Source organism: Octodon degus, unplaced genomic scaffold, assembly GCF_000260255.1.
Source record: "Octodon degus isolate 3935 unplaced genomic scaffold, OctDeg1.0 scaffold00011, whole genome shotgun sequence".
NCBI lineage: Eukaryota > Metazoa > Chordata > Mammalia > Rodentia > Octodontidae > Octodon > Octodon degus.
This window is the reverse complement of record NW_004524587.1, coordinates 13173694-13190240: the sequence shown is the minus strand read 5'-3', so window position 1 is coordinate 13190240 and position 16547 is coordinate 13173694. Positions and strand designations below refer to the sequence as shown.

The 16547-nt window shown below is 39.9% G+C and overlaps 1 protein-coding gene and 1 non-coding gene across 2 annotated transcripts in view; both read left to right on the top strand.

Moving 5' to 3' along the window:
- Window positions 1-16547, top strand: part of Tango6 (transport and golgi organization 6 homolog) — a 253744-nt gene that overhangs the window by 47170 nt on the left and 190027 nt on the right. Inside the window, exons 9-11 of the mRNA XM_004626015.2 lie at window positions 1368-1544; window positions 4400-4526; window positions 6830-7018. Of these exons, the coding sequence (XP_004626072.1) occupies window positions 1368-1544; window positions 4400-4526; window positions 6830-7018 (493 nt within the window). The remainder of the gene's footprint in view (window positions 1-1367; window positions 1545-4399; window positions 4527-6829; window positions 7019-16547) is intronic.
- Window positions 12993-13099, top strand: LOC111815126. The gene has a single exon (XR_002819911.1). It is a non-coding gene; the product is annotated as a U6 spliceosomal RNA (small nuclear RNA).

The following is a 16547-nucleotide window of genomic DNA, read 5'->3' as shown; positions in this document are numbered from 1 at the left end:
AGACAGACAGACAGACAGACAGACAGACATAGACACACAGACAGACAGAGAATTTCTGGGGCTGGCCAGATAGCTTAGTGGATTAAAGCATCTGCTTAGGCAGACACAGGGACTGGGGTTCAATCCTTGGCCTGCTGTGCCAGCCCTGCCCCAGGGGCACACTGGGATGCCAATTGCGACTGTGCGTGGTGGCATACACCTGTAATCCCAGCTCTTGGGAGGCTGAAAAGAGAATCACTAAGAGTCCAATCTGTGTAGTGAGACCCGGTAGACCCTGTACTAAATACATTTAATAAAATAAATAAAATTAAAAAGAATTAAAAATAAAAAGAATTTCTGTGTTACCAAAAAAATACTGTTTTATATTAGAATTTAAATAGGACAAATTTAAGTAAAACTTATATTTAGTACAGGTCTATTTTTATAGTCATTTATCTTGTTTTCTCATCTTGATAGAATTTTGCATCTTTTCTAAAATACTGTAGAATTCCAACTTTTGGTGTTCCCCCAATGTATTCTGATTATGCAATAATTGTTTTTCTTCATGAAAGAAGACTAAATAGAGTTTGACATAGTCTCTGACAAATATCAACTCAATAAATGGTAGCTATCATTAGCATGGTTGCTAAGTGGTGAAGGAAGATACCCTACATTGTTCAAAGCTCACATATACCTTTGGCTCTTCAGCTTTCAGTTGGCCTATCATTGTAGCTACTGTACAATGACAGTGACAAGAAAGACCATAGAGAATAATGGAGGCTATAAATAGGGAATTTGGTTTCAAAGGACTTACCATTTAAATTGCTTTAGTTTTAAAACCCAAGGCCCCATGCACTGTTACATCATCATCAGAAACTGACAAGAGAGGGGCAGCTGTCCTTTCTGTTCCTCTCCTAGTTGATTGGCACAGATCAAAGGAAGGGAGGAGTCAGCAATATTTTGTTGGTATGCTGTAGCTGTGGATCCCACTCAAAGTATGTGGTTTTTGATCATTAGATGCTTTCATTCACAATGTCTGATCCGAAGGTAAGCTGTATGCTTGGAATTACAATAACAAATCATGTGGGGCTCATGTGACATGTCAGGGTTGCTTCTAGGGCCAAGGATTAGTTAGTTACTCATTGACTTTCACTGTGTTTGCAATATGAAAGTCACAAGGTGCATATTTTCCACTCTTGTATTTGAATTAGTAGTAGGTAATTGTGCCAGCATTTAGAACACAGTAAAACCTGACAGACAACCTGCTTCTTTCTTTCTTTCTTTCTGTCTGTCTGTCTGTCTGTCTTTCTTTTTCTTTCTTCTTATGTTAGCTTGTTAGTTGCATAGAGTAAGATGACAAGCTCATTCATAACTACTTTTTCTGCCAGGTCATTTTGCCAAGAGATCTTATTATGGATCCTGGAAAAGCTGGAAAGGAAGCTAGCAATTGCCAGCCTGAAAGGATTTGCAGGATTGGACAAAGCTGTGCCCTCTCTCCATCCTCTGTGTCAGTTTAGAGCTGCCAACAAGGGTGGCATTATGATTACTATCAGAGAGGCTATTAGGTGAGTTTACCCATCCTTTACTGTCTATCCAGATTTAATTCTAACCATAGGGCTGTTCTGTAACTCTACCACTAAGGGGCACTGATGGAAAAGAAACCCAAAACTCAAGCCACTGAGGCTTTTGCTATTTATAGTCTCTAAATGAAATGTGAGTCTTAAATGATCCTCCAGGTTTTTTCCAAGATGCCAGCTAATAGGAGGTGCAATTTACTGGAGCCTCACAGCTCTGCATCACAACAAGCCCACTTGCTTCTCAGAGCCTTAGCCAGGATCAGAGTAAAGGGCAGCACATGTTCATCCTCAGCACCAGAATAATCCAATTCTGTTTCTGACTCACAAAATGGTATATGTGTGTGTAGTTAGATTTCTTCCTAAAGGAAATGATCTGGTAACTGTATTTTGTGGTAGTTTTATAATGGGGGCTTATTTTTTATAAGAATTTATTAGAAAACAAACATTGGTAGACTAGATGACTTATTTCTTCAGCATCTCTCAGGTGTTTTTTTTTTTTTTTTTTCTGGAGCTGGGAGAGAGCCTGGTACATACTCAGCAAGTGCTCTACTACTGGGCTATGTCCCCAGCACCACAAATACATATTTTAAGTTATTTCTATTTTTGGTGATCTGTGGAATATAATATTACCAAAGAACATAAATTCCTGTTGGTCATAGATTTTGACTAGTCCAGCTACTCTGTTAGATTTCATATCACATTCATATACTGTTTGTTGAAGTGTTTAAATATAATTTAATTTTGTTTTCTTTTTTTTTCCAGTACCTGGGATTGAACTCAGGACCTTATGCTTGCCAGGCAGGTGCTTATGCCACTGAGCCATCTCCCTGGCCCATCTTTTGTGTTTTTGAGACATAGCTGGATATGTCCATTGTGTTTTTCAGACATAGACATTTTAGCTATGTAGTTCATTTGGGCCTTGAGCTGTGTAGCCCAGGCTGGCCTTGAACTCACAGTGCTCTCCTACCTTAGCCTCCTGAGCGCTGGGATTACAGGTGTGTACCACCACACCTAGCTCTAAATTTAATTTTATATTCATTGTTAACTTTGTAAAAATTTTAAAAACACAATATGATGGACTCAAGGGAAAAATATATTACCAGAATGAACTAAAGCTGCTAATTTCATGAGAGTTGTTGGACATTAGCAGGTTTATGATTATAATCATGCTCAAAAAGTAAAAGAATTTAAAATTATTTCGGGCCGGCAAGATAGCTCAGCAGACTGAGCACCTGCTTTGGCAAGCACAGAGACCAGGGATCAATCCCCTGTCCTGCATGCTATGTAGGCCCTGAGTCCAGTTATGGCGGCACATGCCTGTAATTCCAGCAGTGGGTTGGCTGAAAACAGGAGGATCATTATGAGTCTGAATCTGAGTCTGAGCTGTGTATTAAGAACCTGTACCAAATATATGCAATGAAAAAAAAATTGGGCCAGTGAGATAGCTCAGCAGTCTAAAGCACCTGCTCAGGCAAGCTTAGACAAGCACACAGGGACCATGGTTTGATCTTGGCACCACATGCTGTGCCAGCCCTGCCTCCACACAAAAAAATTATTTGGCACATTTATTTGAAAAACATTTGGAATTCTTACTACCTAGGACCACTTTAGTAATAGTGTAGAAAATTTAGCTTAGTAATTATAAATTATGCTATCTTAATAGTCTTAATACATTTCTTAGTACATGTAGATCAAAATCCACAGTCCTTACTGAAATTCTAGTTTCTCTTCATGCTAGGAAAACAATGTAATAGGCAGTGATTGAGTGACTGTCCATCCACTGCCTGAAGCAGTGGCTCTTTGAGTTCTCTGCATGGGCTTCTAGGGATCTGTAATCTATAATTTTGTGTGTGTGTGTGTGTGTGTGTGTGTGTGGCCAGCTCAGCCCACCAGGGGGCGGGGCTGGCTGGCATGTGGTGCTGGGGGATTGAACCGCGGTCCCTGTGCTTTGCTAAGCTTGTTCTAAGTAGGTGCTTTAGACCACTGAGCCATCTCACCAGCCCCTGTAATCTATAATTATATAATATGCAAACATGGTTCTTTTTCTGAAAATAGGCTCCATCATTTTCATTAGATATTAAAACTAGTCTGTATCACTAGAATTGCACAACAAAAAACCAGTCTGTATCCAAAAGGTTGACAACCACTGTATGAAGTAAGAGATAGAGTGGGTAAGAGAGAGTGAGAGAGATTTGTCGTTTTGTTATTTGCCCTCAAAGGTCTCTCATGACAGTCTCCCAATTGGCTGGGTCAGGGACTTTGGTCTATATCATTACTTAACATTTTCTCTGCCCAGCAGAAGTTGCCATGAGCAGTTTCTGCAGATTTTATGCAGTAATCATAACATTATTTTCAGAAACTTATACAGACTTTATTGTTCAGTAATCACATTCATTCTGCTCTTTTTTTTTTTTTTTTGGCAGAACCAGGGATTGAATTTAGGCCCTTGCGTTTGCCAGGGAAGCTCTTATTCTATGAACCATCTCCCCAGCCCCCATTCTGCTCATTTTTCTGGATTCTTATATACTTTTTTTAACTAATTGCTATTCATTTTTGTGGACTTTTATATGCTTTCTTAACTAATTGATTCATATACGTTGAAATTAACTGCACTTTCTCCTGTGGCTCCCGCCCAACCCCCCACTACCTATATCTTTTCAGTGGTTCATCTGAAAGAGTAGAATTCCTTTGAATGACAGCCAAGGCCTATTATTTCAGATTATTATGGAGTTTCACAAAAGATTATTAGATTTAGATTATTAGATTTAGAAGATTATTATGGGGTTTTAAAAGATAATATCTCTTGGTGGCACTGCCAAACAAAATCTTTCCCTGTGTTGCAGTGATGAAGATGAAGCCCTGTACCAGAAGTTGTCCTCAGAGCAGAGCCAGCTGGAGCATCTGGGGGACTTGCTCACCTGTTGTCAGGACTGTGGTTTGGCAGGAGACTTCTTCATCTTCTGTCTGAAAGTAAGAAGTCCGTATAGTTGTTCATGATCATCTTTATTCTGAGGTGGTCCCTGGCATCCCTTTGAATTTTTAAGGTGTTTGTAATTTTAGGTCTTACTATTTGGGTGCCAATTTAAGAAAATGAGCAGAAGACAAAAGGATAATTTCATTTTTCTTAGCCTTTGAGTTGGTGAAAAGAAGAAATTTATCTTTAGTCCAAGTGATGTGCTCTAACTACTTTTGAAGGTAATCTGCCCTGAAATGCTAGATGAACAAAGCAGAGTTACTCGTCTATGAAAGGGTTAATCTCTGCTTCATGTTGACAGTAAGAACTCTTTTGAAGTTAATAGTGGGTTTTACAGCTATGGAGTAATCCCCCGTCCTTTCTGGCAGTTGTTTTGTCAGGTATTTGGAACAGAGATTTAGTGTACTGCTTCCCTCATATTAGTCTGTAGCCACTTGAAATCTTTTTTGAGTTTCTTTCTTAGTACCAGTGCTTGTGTTTTCTTTTGTCCTAATTTCCAGTAATAATTTGTGCCTGTTAACATTATACCCATTGGATGTCATCAGCCAGTGACCTCCAGCTTTGCTCTCTCCACTCATTCCCCTAAAGAAAGTCCTGACCCTAAGATAGTATCTGTGAAGTTCAGGTTGGGGAGAATGTATGAGGATCCAAAGAGGAAACTGTGGTTATTTATTTATTTTGGTTTGTCGAGATAGGGTCTTGCTGTGTAGTCTAAGCTGTTCTTGAACTCCTATATATTCCAAGCTACCCTTGAATTTATGACAATCCTCCTGCCTCAGCTATGATTACAGATGTGTGCCACCATGCTGGCTAGTGAACATTTCTAGAACTTAAAGGGAGGATAATTGTTTTCCCCCTGCACTGGGGATTAAGGCCAGACTGAGCTATATCTCTCGCCTTTTTTATTTTATTTTTATTTTGAGACAGCGTTTCACTAAGTTGCTAAGTTGCCCAGGCTGAGCTCAAATTTGAGATCCTCAAACCTCAGCCCCTCAGACTGGCTGCAGGCATGTGCCACCATACCCAGCTAGGCAATGCTTTTTTATTTTTGTATTTTAGGGAAGGTTCTACAGGATGTTCAGGGTCTCACTACTAGATCACACTCGTAGTGATTCCCCTATTTATAGCCTCCCAAGTGCTGGGATTACAGGCACACGCCATCCCGCCCAGTCTCAATTGCCATCTCATTGGCCCTTGGGGGCAGGGCTGGCACAGCAGGCCCAGGGATCGAACCCAAACCCCTGTGCCTGCTTGCAGGCACTTTAATCTGCTGAGCTATTTGGCTGGCCCTTAGGTGACACATTTTTGGGTGTACTCTTGTTCTTACCCCCATGCTCACATTCGCTCCAGTGCTCAGCCACTCACTGTAAGTAACATTCCAAGGAGATGTGTGCTTAGTTGTATGATTTTTTTAGAAAGATTGTTTAAAAATAAAAGGGCTTTGTTCTAAACCAGGATAACTGTACCTTGGCACATTTGACATTTTGGCCTGGATAAATCTTTTTTTTTTTTTTTTTATAAGGAGTTGTGCATTATAAGATATTTAACAGCATCCCTGACCTCTACCCACTAAATACCAGTATTACCCCCCAATTATGACAACAAAAAATGTCCCACAGACATTGCAAAATGTCCCCTGGGGAGCAAAATTGCCAGGCACAGTTAAGCACCACTGCTCTGAGCTGCCAATTACTGTGGTAAAGCACTAATTGTAAAGGAACTTAAGGTTTTCCCTTCCCAAGAAAATTTGCAAAGGGTAGGTGAAAGCCTATAAAACCCACAATAATGAATTATTCATTAGTGGAAGTTTAGTTCTGAGCATTGTAAAGGAAGGGCTTCTAATGATCTTTAAAAGGACTTTGGGAAAGTAATATGGCCTAAGGGCTCAGTTCAAGGAAGGCCAATGGTAAGAGATCATAAAAATACTGATAAAATAAGAACTCTATCAAACCAGTTCTTTGTGTGTGGTATATTTTATTATACAGTCTGAAAGTACATGGTATCATAATGAGTATATTATCCTACAACTTACATTTTTTATACAACAATGTCTTTGAAGTCTATATTGATACCTATATAAATCCAGTTCATGTATTTAACTACTTTGATATAATAAATATATTATTCATTATTCTCTTATTCTGGACACAGGTTTTCTCCAGTTTTTGGCTATCATAAGTAGTGCTACAACAAATGCAGACAGTTTCTTTGCATGTGCATTTCAAACAGTTTTCTAGCTGTTGTTGAAGCCTTTAGTTTTACTGACTTTTTAACTTTTTCTTTCCTCTCCTGCTTCCAGGAGTTGACTCATCTGACTGTGGAAAATGAAGCAGAGTTAAAACCTCAGCCCTTCTCTAGCAAGAGCCTCTTGGAATTGGAACACCAGGCTCTCCTTGTGGAAAGCCAGGAGCATAAGCTGCTTGTCCTGCAGCTACTGGCTGTTCTGTGCGAGAAAATGTCGGAGCAGATATTCACAAACATCACTCAGGTCAGGAGCTGCCACATTCTGAATCCAACCAGTTGGTATTTATAGTGGCTTTTTAAACTTCTTTTTTTTTTCCCCAAAAAAATGTCCAGAAATGTTGCTCTGAATGTGATTTGATACTACCTGAATCCATATTTACTGACATTCTGGGGAAGTATGCAAATAACAGCCCACATCAGACCAAATGAGTCTAAAACTTTCTTACATCCTGGGAATTCACTTTAGCCCCTGAGGTGATTCTCATGCATATAAGACTCTGAGTGGTTTTAAGCATTTATATGTTATTATCACAGTGGTTTTCAAAATTGCCTGGGATCTTTTTCAAAGTATTGATAGTGATCACCTTTTAGAGATTCTGATTTAGCTTATCTACATGAGAACTTGGGAATCGTTTTGTTTGGTTTGTTTATTTGAGATGGGGTCTTACTGTGTAGTCCTGGCTGGCCTCCTTGAACTTGCTATACTCCTGCCTCAGCCTCCTGAGTGCTAGGATTACAAAGATACCATCATGCCCTGCTTACCTTATTTTTTTAAAGCTCCATATGTATCATAAGTTGAAAAAGAAATGCTAATAAGATGACTTTAAATCTTATAGGTCCCCTAACTCATAGCTAATTGCTACAGTATCTTATAAAAATTTTAAGATGTTTTTATGAAATGCTTGCCTGTGTGAGTCAGTACCTGAATTTTGTTGGCTCAGTCATTCTTTTTATCACGTTTTTTTAAAATGGGAAAGAAAGGTAATAAATCGTAGGCATTGCAGTCACCACATTTTACCACTTCACCAGAAGTGGTTGTTGCCTGCTTGGTGTAGGATAGTATGATCGTCATGCTTAAATCTGATTCTCTGGCTCTTTGTGTGGCTGTCATTGTCATCTGCCTTCGGGTGTTGCTAAGCAGCATTTCACTATAGCTCCTGCTGAGAAAATTTGCAGCTGCCTGTCAGCTCTGCCTTATCTTGCCTGTTTAATGAGAATTATGTTCATGATTTCTTTCGTGGCCTCTTATTCCTCTAGTTCAATGACCCCATGTTCGTTGGTGGGGTGATTTGTTTCTCCTGTGTTCATATCCATTCTCAGAAGACTTCCAGGCCTTTTGTTTTTGTCTCAGAATGCTAATTCGAAGGAGAAATGGCCCAGAAACTGATGTGACTTGAGCTTTTGCACTTATCTTCCTTTGCTCCTAATTAAGGAATATGGTGTTAGGGTGGTACAAGAATGGTGTGTCCCATTAAATTATCTTTCAGCTAAGAATAAAATGTATCAGAACAAAAAGAATCACAAGGAACTAATAAATTGCTGTTAGTGATCTTACTGCTAGTGATAGTTTATATATTGAGTCACATATATACAGATAAAGCTAATAGGTCTTAAGTGGTTTTGTTGATATTATTAGAAACCAAGGAAAACCTACAGATATAAAATCAAAGAATTAGAATAAAAACCCTATAATATTGCTATCTAAGTTAGAATTATTAACATGAATTCATATTTGATTTTTCTTTTAAAAAATAAATATTTCCTAGTACTGACCACTGTAGGTGCCAAAAAACAGTAACAACTCAGTGCCATAGACATCCTTCATGCCATAGTGTAGTTTCTAAATACCATTTTTATCTAAAAAAAGAAAAACTCTTAAAGCTCTTTGAAATAAATGTTGAGTTAAGGTCTGAGGTAAAAGTCATATTGCAAACTTCAAAGCAGCTTGTTGTGCCCCAAATGCAATGAGGCTATCTCGGGTTAATGGTGTTAAATCAGTAGAATTTGGGAGCCAACTCAAAGTGAGTCCCAGGGGGTCTAGATAGGACAATTGCAGCATTAAACAGAATAATGTCAGCTGAACATGGTGAGACCTGCCTGTAGTTTTAGCCCTCTGGAAGGCTGAGACAGGAGCATTACAAGTTTGAGTACTACCCAGGCAATTTAGTGAGCCACTATGGCAAAATTTTAGGAAAGGAGGAGGGGACTAAAAATGTAACTCAGTGTGACAGTCTCGGGTTCAATTCTCAGGACCATTGGGGGAAAAATGCTGATAGTGGACTAAAACATCAACAATACAAAAATACGAGGTTAAAAAAAAAATGAGAACATCTTTAGAGATTGTTAGGACATGGACTCTTTATAAATTGAAAAATAAAGTGAAGACATTGTTTACCTTGTCTATACCAACTGTATTTCAGTATGATCAAGTAGTGAAGGAAACTTTTTCTTTCTTTCTTTTTTTTTTTTTTTTTAATGTATTTGGTACAGGGTCTCACTATGCAGTTCAGACTCATAGTGATCTTCCTGTTTTTAGCCCCTGCAGCCACCATGCGTGGTCTCAATGGCTGGCTCAGCCTGTGGTGCGGGGAGTTAAAACCTTTTCCTTGCACTTGCCTAAGCAGGCACTTAGTCTGCTGATCTGTCTTGCCAGCCCAGGACTTGTTCTTTATGGAAGAATCGTAGCCAAAAGTTTAGCAGAACAGTATTCCTACAAATCTTTCTTCTCATTGAATTAAGAGAAAGTAGCTGTGTATCTATCCTACTTTGTATATATAGATACAAAATGGTCCCTCCTTTGTATCCCTTTTTTTGTTTAGTTTTGTCAGAGATGAGTATTTCATTGCCATTTAAATATTGTAGGTGTGTGAATTCAGAAAAATAATCTAATATACTCCAGTAGTCCATAATAGTAGTGGGTTTTCCATAGGACTGGCAATGTTAGAAGTTGTTGACTTGAGCTCTTTACAACTCAGCGTATTAATATGGCTTTGCATCTTGTACTATGAATAACCACTACGAAGACAACAATATGCAATGTATTAATTATTGAAACTGTCCTGTTAATCAGTTTTGAGACTGTTTCATTGCTATTTGTTTCTCAATAAAATTAATAAAAAACAATATAATAAACAAAAAATGTATTATTTATAAGCAAAAAAAGAAAAGCATATTATGCTGGCAGGAATGACAATTGATATGCAGAAGTATGCACTTAATAAAATAATATGTGAAACAAAAAAAATAAGGAAGAATTTTTTTAAAAGTTTAGCAAGAGAACTAGAAAATTATAGTTTGTATAGTTTGGAACTCTGATGAAATAATGGATCTAAATAATAATTGTCAATGGCTGCCAAAACTGCCAGGTGAACTACTGGTGAGGTACTTTACAATGAAGTCTTTTTTTTTTTTGGCGGTGCTAGGGATTGAACTTGGGACCTTGTGCTGGCTAGGCAGGCGCTTTTGCCAATGAGCTATCTCCCCATCCCTAAGGTACTTAATAATGAATATACTAGGTATAAAACACCCAAAGCAACTGATTGACTCCCCCTCTAACATCTTATTATGAAAAATTTCAAATTTGAAAGTATTTAAATTATTTTATTTGTGGGTTTTGTTATTGTTTTATTTTGTTTGTGGTGCTGGGGATCAAATTCAAGGCCTTCCCACTGAGTTTTATCCCCAGGCTTTTTAAAATTTTGAGACAACAAAGTTCCCCCAGCTGGGTTCAAATTTGGATCCTCATGTCTCAGCCTCCTAGAGAGCTGGGATTATTTGTGTGTGTCACCAAAAACAGCTCAAGTTATTATTTTTTGGCTTTAGGGTAAGAATACTTCCTGAGTTCTTACGTACATGAGAGGGCATGTAATATTTTCTTGTCACCTATGGTGGTGTAAGATCTGTCTATGCTAAAATATTTAGTGGAACATATACTGTTATCTACATTAATGCTGAAATATGCCAAAAGAAAAAGAGCTAGAGAGATCAGTATATAGACAGGAATATGATAAAGCAGCTGGACATCATAGTGTACACCTATAATCCCAGTATTTTAGGAAGCCAAGGCAGGAGGATCCCAAGTTAGAGCCCAGCCTAGGCAATTTACTGACTCAGTAACACTCTCAAAAGAGGGAGGGATTAGTGGCTTGAGTTTGGGAGCCTTGGGTTGGTTGGTGGTTTGGGTTTCACTCTTCAGTAATGCAAAAAGGCTGAGATAGGAAGAGTCTAAGTTTGAGCCCAGCAGGTCAATGTTTTGTTTTTTTTTTTTTTTTTTTGGTACTGGGAATCAAACTCAGGGCTTCATGCTTGCCCAGTAGGCACTGTGCCATGGAAATATATCCCTGTCCCAGCAGGACAACTTAGTGAGAGACTGTCTCAATATTTTAAAAAAGGGTAGGGGATGTAGCACAGTGGTAGAGCAGCCCCCAGTTTCAATCCCTAGTACTGTACCAAAACCCCAAATATCCTGAACCTGAACCTAATTAAGGAAGCACAGCAAACAGAGGAGCAAATAAAACAGTGCCACAAAGAAGCTTTTGGCCAAATCCATAATATAGGAAATTCTATGTCACAGGTGACTCAGTTTCTTCAATAAGTAAATGGCATTTTGTTTGTTTGTTTCTTTCTTTCTTTCTTTCTTTCTTTCTTTCTTTATTTATTTATTTTGGCAGAACTAGGGATTGAACTCAGGCCCTTGTGCTTGCCAGGCAAGTGTTTATTCTACTGAGCCATCTCCCTGGCCCCAGTAAATGGCATTTTAAAAGGAGCAATTAAACTAATTGTATGAAACATTTTTGTAACAGTCAAGGACCAGGTATTAGATATTAAGGAATTCTTGTTGAATATAATTATGTCATGGTAGATATGTAAAAAACAAATTTTATCTGTGAGAAATGCTTGTTGAAGTATTTGATTAAAGATTAAATTTCAGTAGAGTCGGTTGGGATTGGCACATAGTATATATGATGTACAGAAAGCAGTGAGGCACAGAGTAGTCTGTGTACTGATCAGAACCCTGCGTCAACTCCTGACTTCTCTCTTTCTACAGTTATGTATTGAGAGCTGGCGGTGTGCCACATACTGTTCTGTGTAGCAAGGTCACAGCAGTGAACAAACAGGCACATATTTATGCTCTCATGGAGCTAACATTCACATAGGGAGAGAGAAACGATAAGAAAGCAAAGACACAGTGAGTCAGGTAGTGAGAATTCTTAGGGAGAAAAATAAAACAAGAAAATGTATGGTTAGAGGAGGATAACTGGGATTGGCGGTTCACAAACATCTGTAATCTCCACACTGGGAGACTGAGACCCAAGGAGCCCAGTGACTAGTGGGATGATGCCTCAAAATAAAAAAGGATTGGGAATATAGCTCGGTGCAAAGCCCCTAGGTGCTGCAGGGTCTAGTACCATAAAATAAATTAATTACAATAAAAAAAACTGGTGACATAGTTGAGTGTGAAGGCCCTGAATCCTCAATGATGAAGAACCAAACCGTATCAAAGGGGAATGTAGTAAATAGGTAACCATGGAGAGTCACACTGAGGATGTGACTTTTGAGCTAAGTGCTCGGGGAGAGGAGAAGGGGCCTTTGAGATATGTAGAGAAGAGGAATCCAGATGGAGGCCACGTGGCACGCCCTGATGTCCTGCATGGCCAGACCGCAAGTAGCCGGCATCAGTGCAGCGGAGTGAGCAAGATTCGCTTTTCTCTGCCCTTAGAAAATTGCCCCCGTCCCCTCTGCCATAACTGGATCACTGTCCTGGTGTTTTTTCTTTTACAGATATTAAAAAAAAATTGACATAGATAACACATGCTCATTGTAAAGACATGTAAATTACACAAAGTGAACAATATATAAAGTGGTTAAAGACAGAGTTTGTACACATATGTCGCAATTAAACTAATTGTATGAGACATTTTTATAACAGTCAAGGACCAGGTATTAGATATTAAGGAATTCTTTTTTTTCCCATAATTTTATTGATAAACAAATAGCAATGAGACAGTTTCAAATCAAACTGGTAGGACAGTTTCAATAATTAACACATTGCATACAGGAATTCTTATTGAATATAGTTATGTCATGGTAGATGCATAAAAAACAAATTTTATCTGTGAGAAATGCTTGTTGAAGTATTTGATTAAAGATTAAATCTCAATAGAGTTAGGACGAGCAGAGCAGGAGAGAAGAGACAGTAAATAGAAGAGAACAGCAATGTGCTCGCTTCAGCAGTGCATATACTAAAATTGGAACGATACAGAGAAGATTAGCATGGCCCCTGTGCAAGAAGAGAATAGCAAAATTTGGAAGCTGGAAAATAGTAGCTGATGAAGCAACTTGAGAAATTGGAAAGCTAAATGTCTGCATGGAGAGAAGTCAAGAAGCAAACTCTACCTCAGTAAAGCTGTTAGGATGTTTTTTGAGAAGAAAAGGGGAACAGGAGCAAGAGACTTTTCACTGTAGAACGAAGACAGGCCTGGAGGCACCAGATAAGCGTCGCTGAGGAGTTGGGCATAATATGGTGTGAAAGGCTTTGCTTTCTTCCCCAACTTCATACAGCTATCTCCCCTTCCCAGTGAAAAACTAGAGGCTCATTCGTGAGAGATATTGAAGCCAAAGGACTTTGAATTTGGGTGGGAGGAGCAAACTGAAAAGCAGGAGGCATGTGGAAGTTTGCGTCTTCCACTTGGTTGTCAGCACTTTGGCACTATGTTTGTACATCCCCGTAGGATCATTAAGAGGATTAAATGGCTTAATACCTTGAATGTGTTCAGAATGGTGCCTAGTAAATAGTAAATACTTAGTGTTATTATTAAACAGCGAGATAATTAAAAATGGTTGCCTCTGTAAAGCCAGAATTAGCTAGGGAGAAATGAGGTGCAGCATAGCCATTTTTCACTATAAATTTACAGGAATTTTTGGCTATTAAAATTACATGTCATTATAATAAATCTGAAGTAAAAATAGTCTCCCTTCCCTCTGCACCATACATGGATACTAGAATCGCCTTTGGTCGCATCCCTGTTCTTGTGGCTAGCAGCCCTACCAAAGTCACAGGAAATGGGTTGTAGGGGAGAGTCAAGTGGGTAGAGTGGTTTTTGTGTACAAGAAGAAATTTTGAGGGAAAAGGTGTTTTATTGATGACAGTGCATAATAGCTGGCCATCATTTCCTAGTTAAGAGCTCCTAATTTTATTTTCTTTCTTTCTTTCTTTCTTTCTTTCTTTCTTTCTTTCTTTCTTTTTTTCTTTCTTTCATGCGTTTAGTGCAGGGTCTCACTGTATAGATTGGACTCCTAGTGATCCCAAAATGCTGAGATTACAGGCACACGCCACCACGCCCAGTCTCAACTGCTGTCTCTGCCAGCCAGCCCCAGGGGCAGGGCTGGCAGGGCAGGGCCCTGGATCAGACTCTCCCCCCCCCCACAAGTGGGCACCATAATCCGCTGAGCTATCTGGCCAGCCTTGGCTTTTTTTTTTTTTTTACATGCATACAAACAGGAAGTTTCTTTCTTAAAAATAGAATCATGGGGCCGGGGAGATGGCTCAGTAGAATAAGCACTTAACTGGCAAGCACAAGGGCATGAGTTCAATCCTCGGTTCCACCAAAAAAAAAAATAGAATCATGATGTCAGGTGTGGTGGTCCATACCAGTAATCCCAATTATTAGGGTTTGTGTCTAGATGTCCCCCACAAGCCTTATGCAGTCATGAGTGCAGGCTTCTAGAGTTTGTGATTGATTCCTGGTGCAAGTCTGAGATTAGAGGTGTTAATGCTATGCCTCTGGAGCAGGTAGCCTGCATACAGTGTAAAGGAGGGAAAGATGATTGCTTTCTGCTGCTCCTCCCTTTTTGCTCTTGCTGCTTTTGCTGTTTTCCACTTCCATGAACTGCTGCCCTCTGCCATGTGCCACTCTGCCTTGGACCCAGCTGAGTGTGGGCGGAAAGCTCCACAAACTGAGCAAAATAAACCTTTCCCTCCTTAATTCTGAGCATCCAGTATTTTGTTTTACCATCAAGAGAAAAGTAACTAAGACACCAGTACTCTGGCAGGCTAAGGCTGGAAAATCACAAGCCAGCCTGGACAACTTAGTGAATTTGTGAGACCTTGTTTCAAAAATTAAAAAGAGGGGCTGCTGAGATGGCTCAGTGGTCTAAAGCACCTACTTAGAACAAGCTTGGCAAAGCACAGGGACCACGGTTCAACCCCCCAGCACCACATGCCAGCCAGCCCCGCCCCCTGGTGGGCTGAGCTGGCCACACACACACACACACAAAAATAAATTTTTTTAAAAAAGTTAAAAAAAAAATTTAAAAAGATTGGGATATAGCACAGGGCACAGACCCTGAATAGGATCGTACTTCTTATTTTGCAACCTTTAAAAAAAATGCAGAGAGAAACAGAAAAAAGTGGGAGACTGGATAGTTCTATTCTAGTAATTTAGCAATACTTGTGCTGACACAGAAGCTAAATATAAATAAATGTTTTAGAAAACTCTTTGGAAGCAAAACAAGTGGCCTAAGATGGTAGGGACAGCAGTTTCTATAGAAGGGGCTTTAATTTCTATTATCAGTCTTAGGGCTGGAAAGAGTGTTAAGATTGCCACAGCCAACATTGTTTCTTTCAGTAAGAGGAACTTTTAAATAACCTTTCCAGTTTCCTTCTTTGCTCCAAAAGACAAGTGTTAACAGGCCACTTTAAGCTTGCAATAAAGATTCTAGCACAGCATGTGATTTGTCCAGAGAATTAAACATGCAAGCTTGCATGGTATTTAGAGGCTTATGATGGCCTATCTCAGCCTTCCCATTTTTGAAATGATGTCTCTTCCTTGAGCCATTAATCCTAAATATGCATGTGTGTGCGTGCGTGCGTGCATGTGTACATGTATGTCTGCTGTCATTTATTCAGAGGTGTTTCTACTTAAGGTGCTTAATCCAAGCTCAAAGATGCTGACCAAATTAATTCTATTGAAGCTTAGTTGTTATACAAATAATATAAAAATCTCGGAGAATTTCTGCTGCATTCTAGGGACCCCCAGATCCAGTCCTAGCCCAAGCCTGGTGAGTGTGTGGGAGAGCTTCCAGCTACCCTGTGCTGGCTACCCTGTGCCTTCAGGACCTACCGGTCCAAGCCCAGGCACAGGGTGGGTGAGACCTTCTTCCACCCCTTTGGAACCCCCCCATCTCTCCGCAGCACACCCCACCCCCGCCGAGTAGGAATTTCTGCCCTGTTCCGGGAACCCCCAGATCCAGTCCTAGCCCAGGCCTGGTGAGTGTGTGGGAGAGCTTCCTCTCCCCCCTACTCCACTTTGTCCCCTCCAGACTCAGTTCAGGCCTGGCATAAAGGCCTGGGCTGAAATCCTGTAGCTGCAATCCCTGCAGAGAGAGTAGGGGACAGAACCACCCAGCTAGGCCAGGAGCAGAACATCTTGCCAGAGGTGCACAACAGGTTCACTACCAAGGGCGGCAGCAGGAAGGAGCTGAGCACAGCAGCCAGACCCAAGCCAGGCACAGCTGGATAAATCCAAACTTTGTAGATCTGCACCTGAATTTCAGTAGGTGCTAAGGTTATAACTGCACCAAAGCTCTACAACAAAGGTCGGAAGACAGTGCTATGCAAAATGACAAAGAGAAGGGGCAAAATGCAATCTCAGACCCCAAGGCCACCCATAGCAAGTGCAGAGGACACTAATACAGAACAAATTGGGAGCCACACAGCTGAAATCAATGAATCAACAGCTTCTGAAATAAAGAAACAACTGCAGAAAGGTACA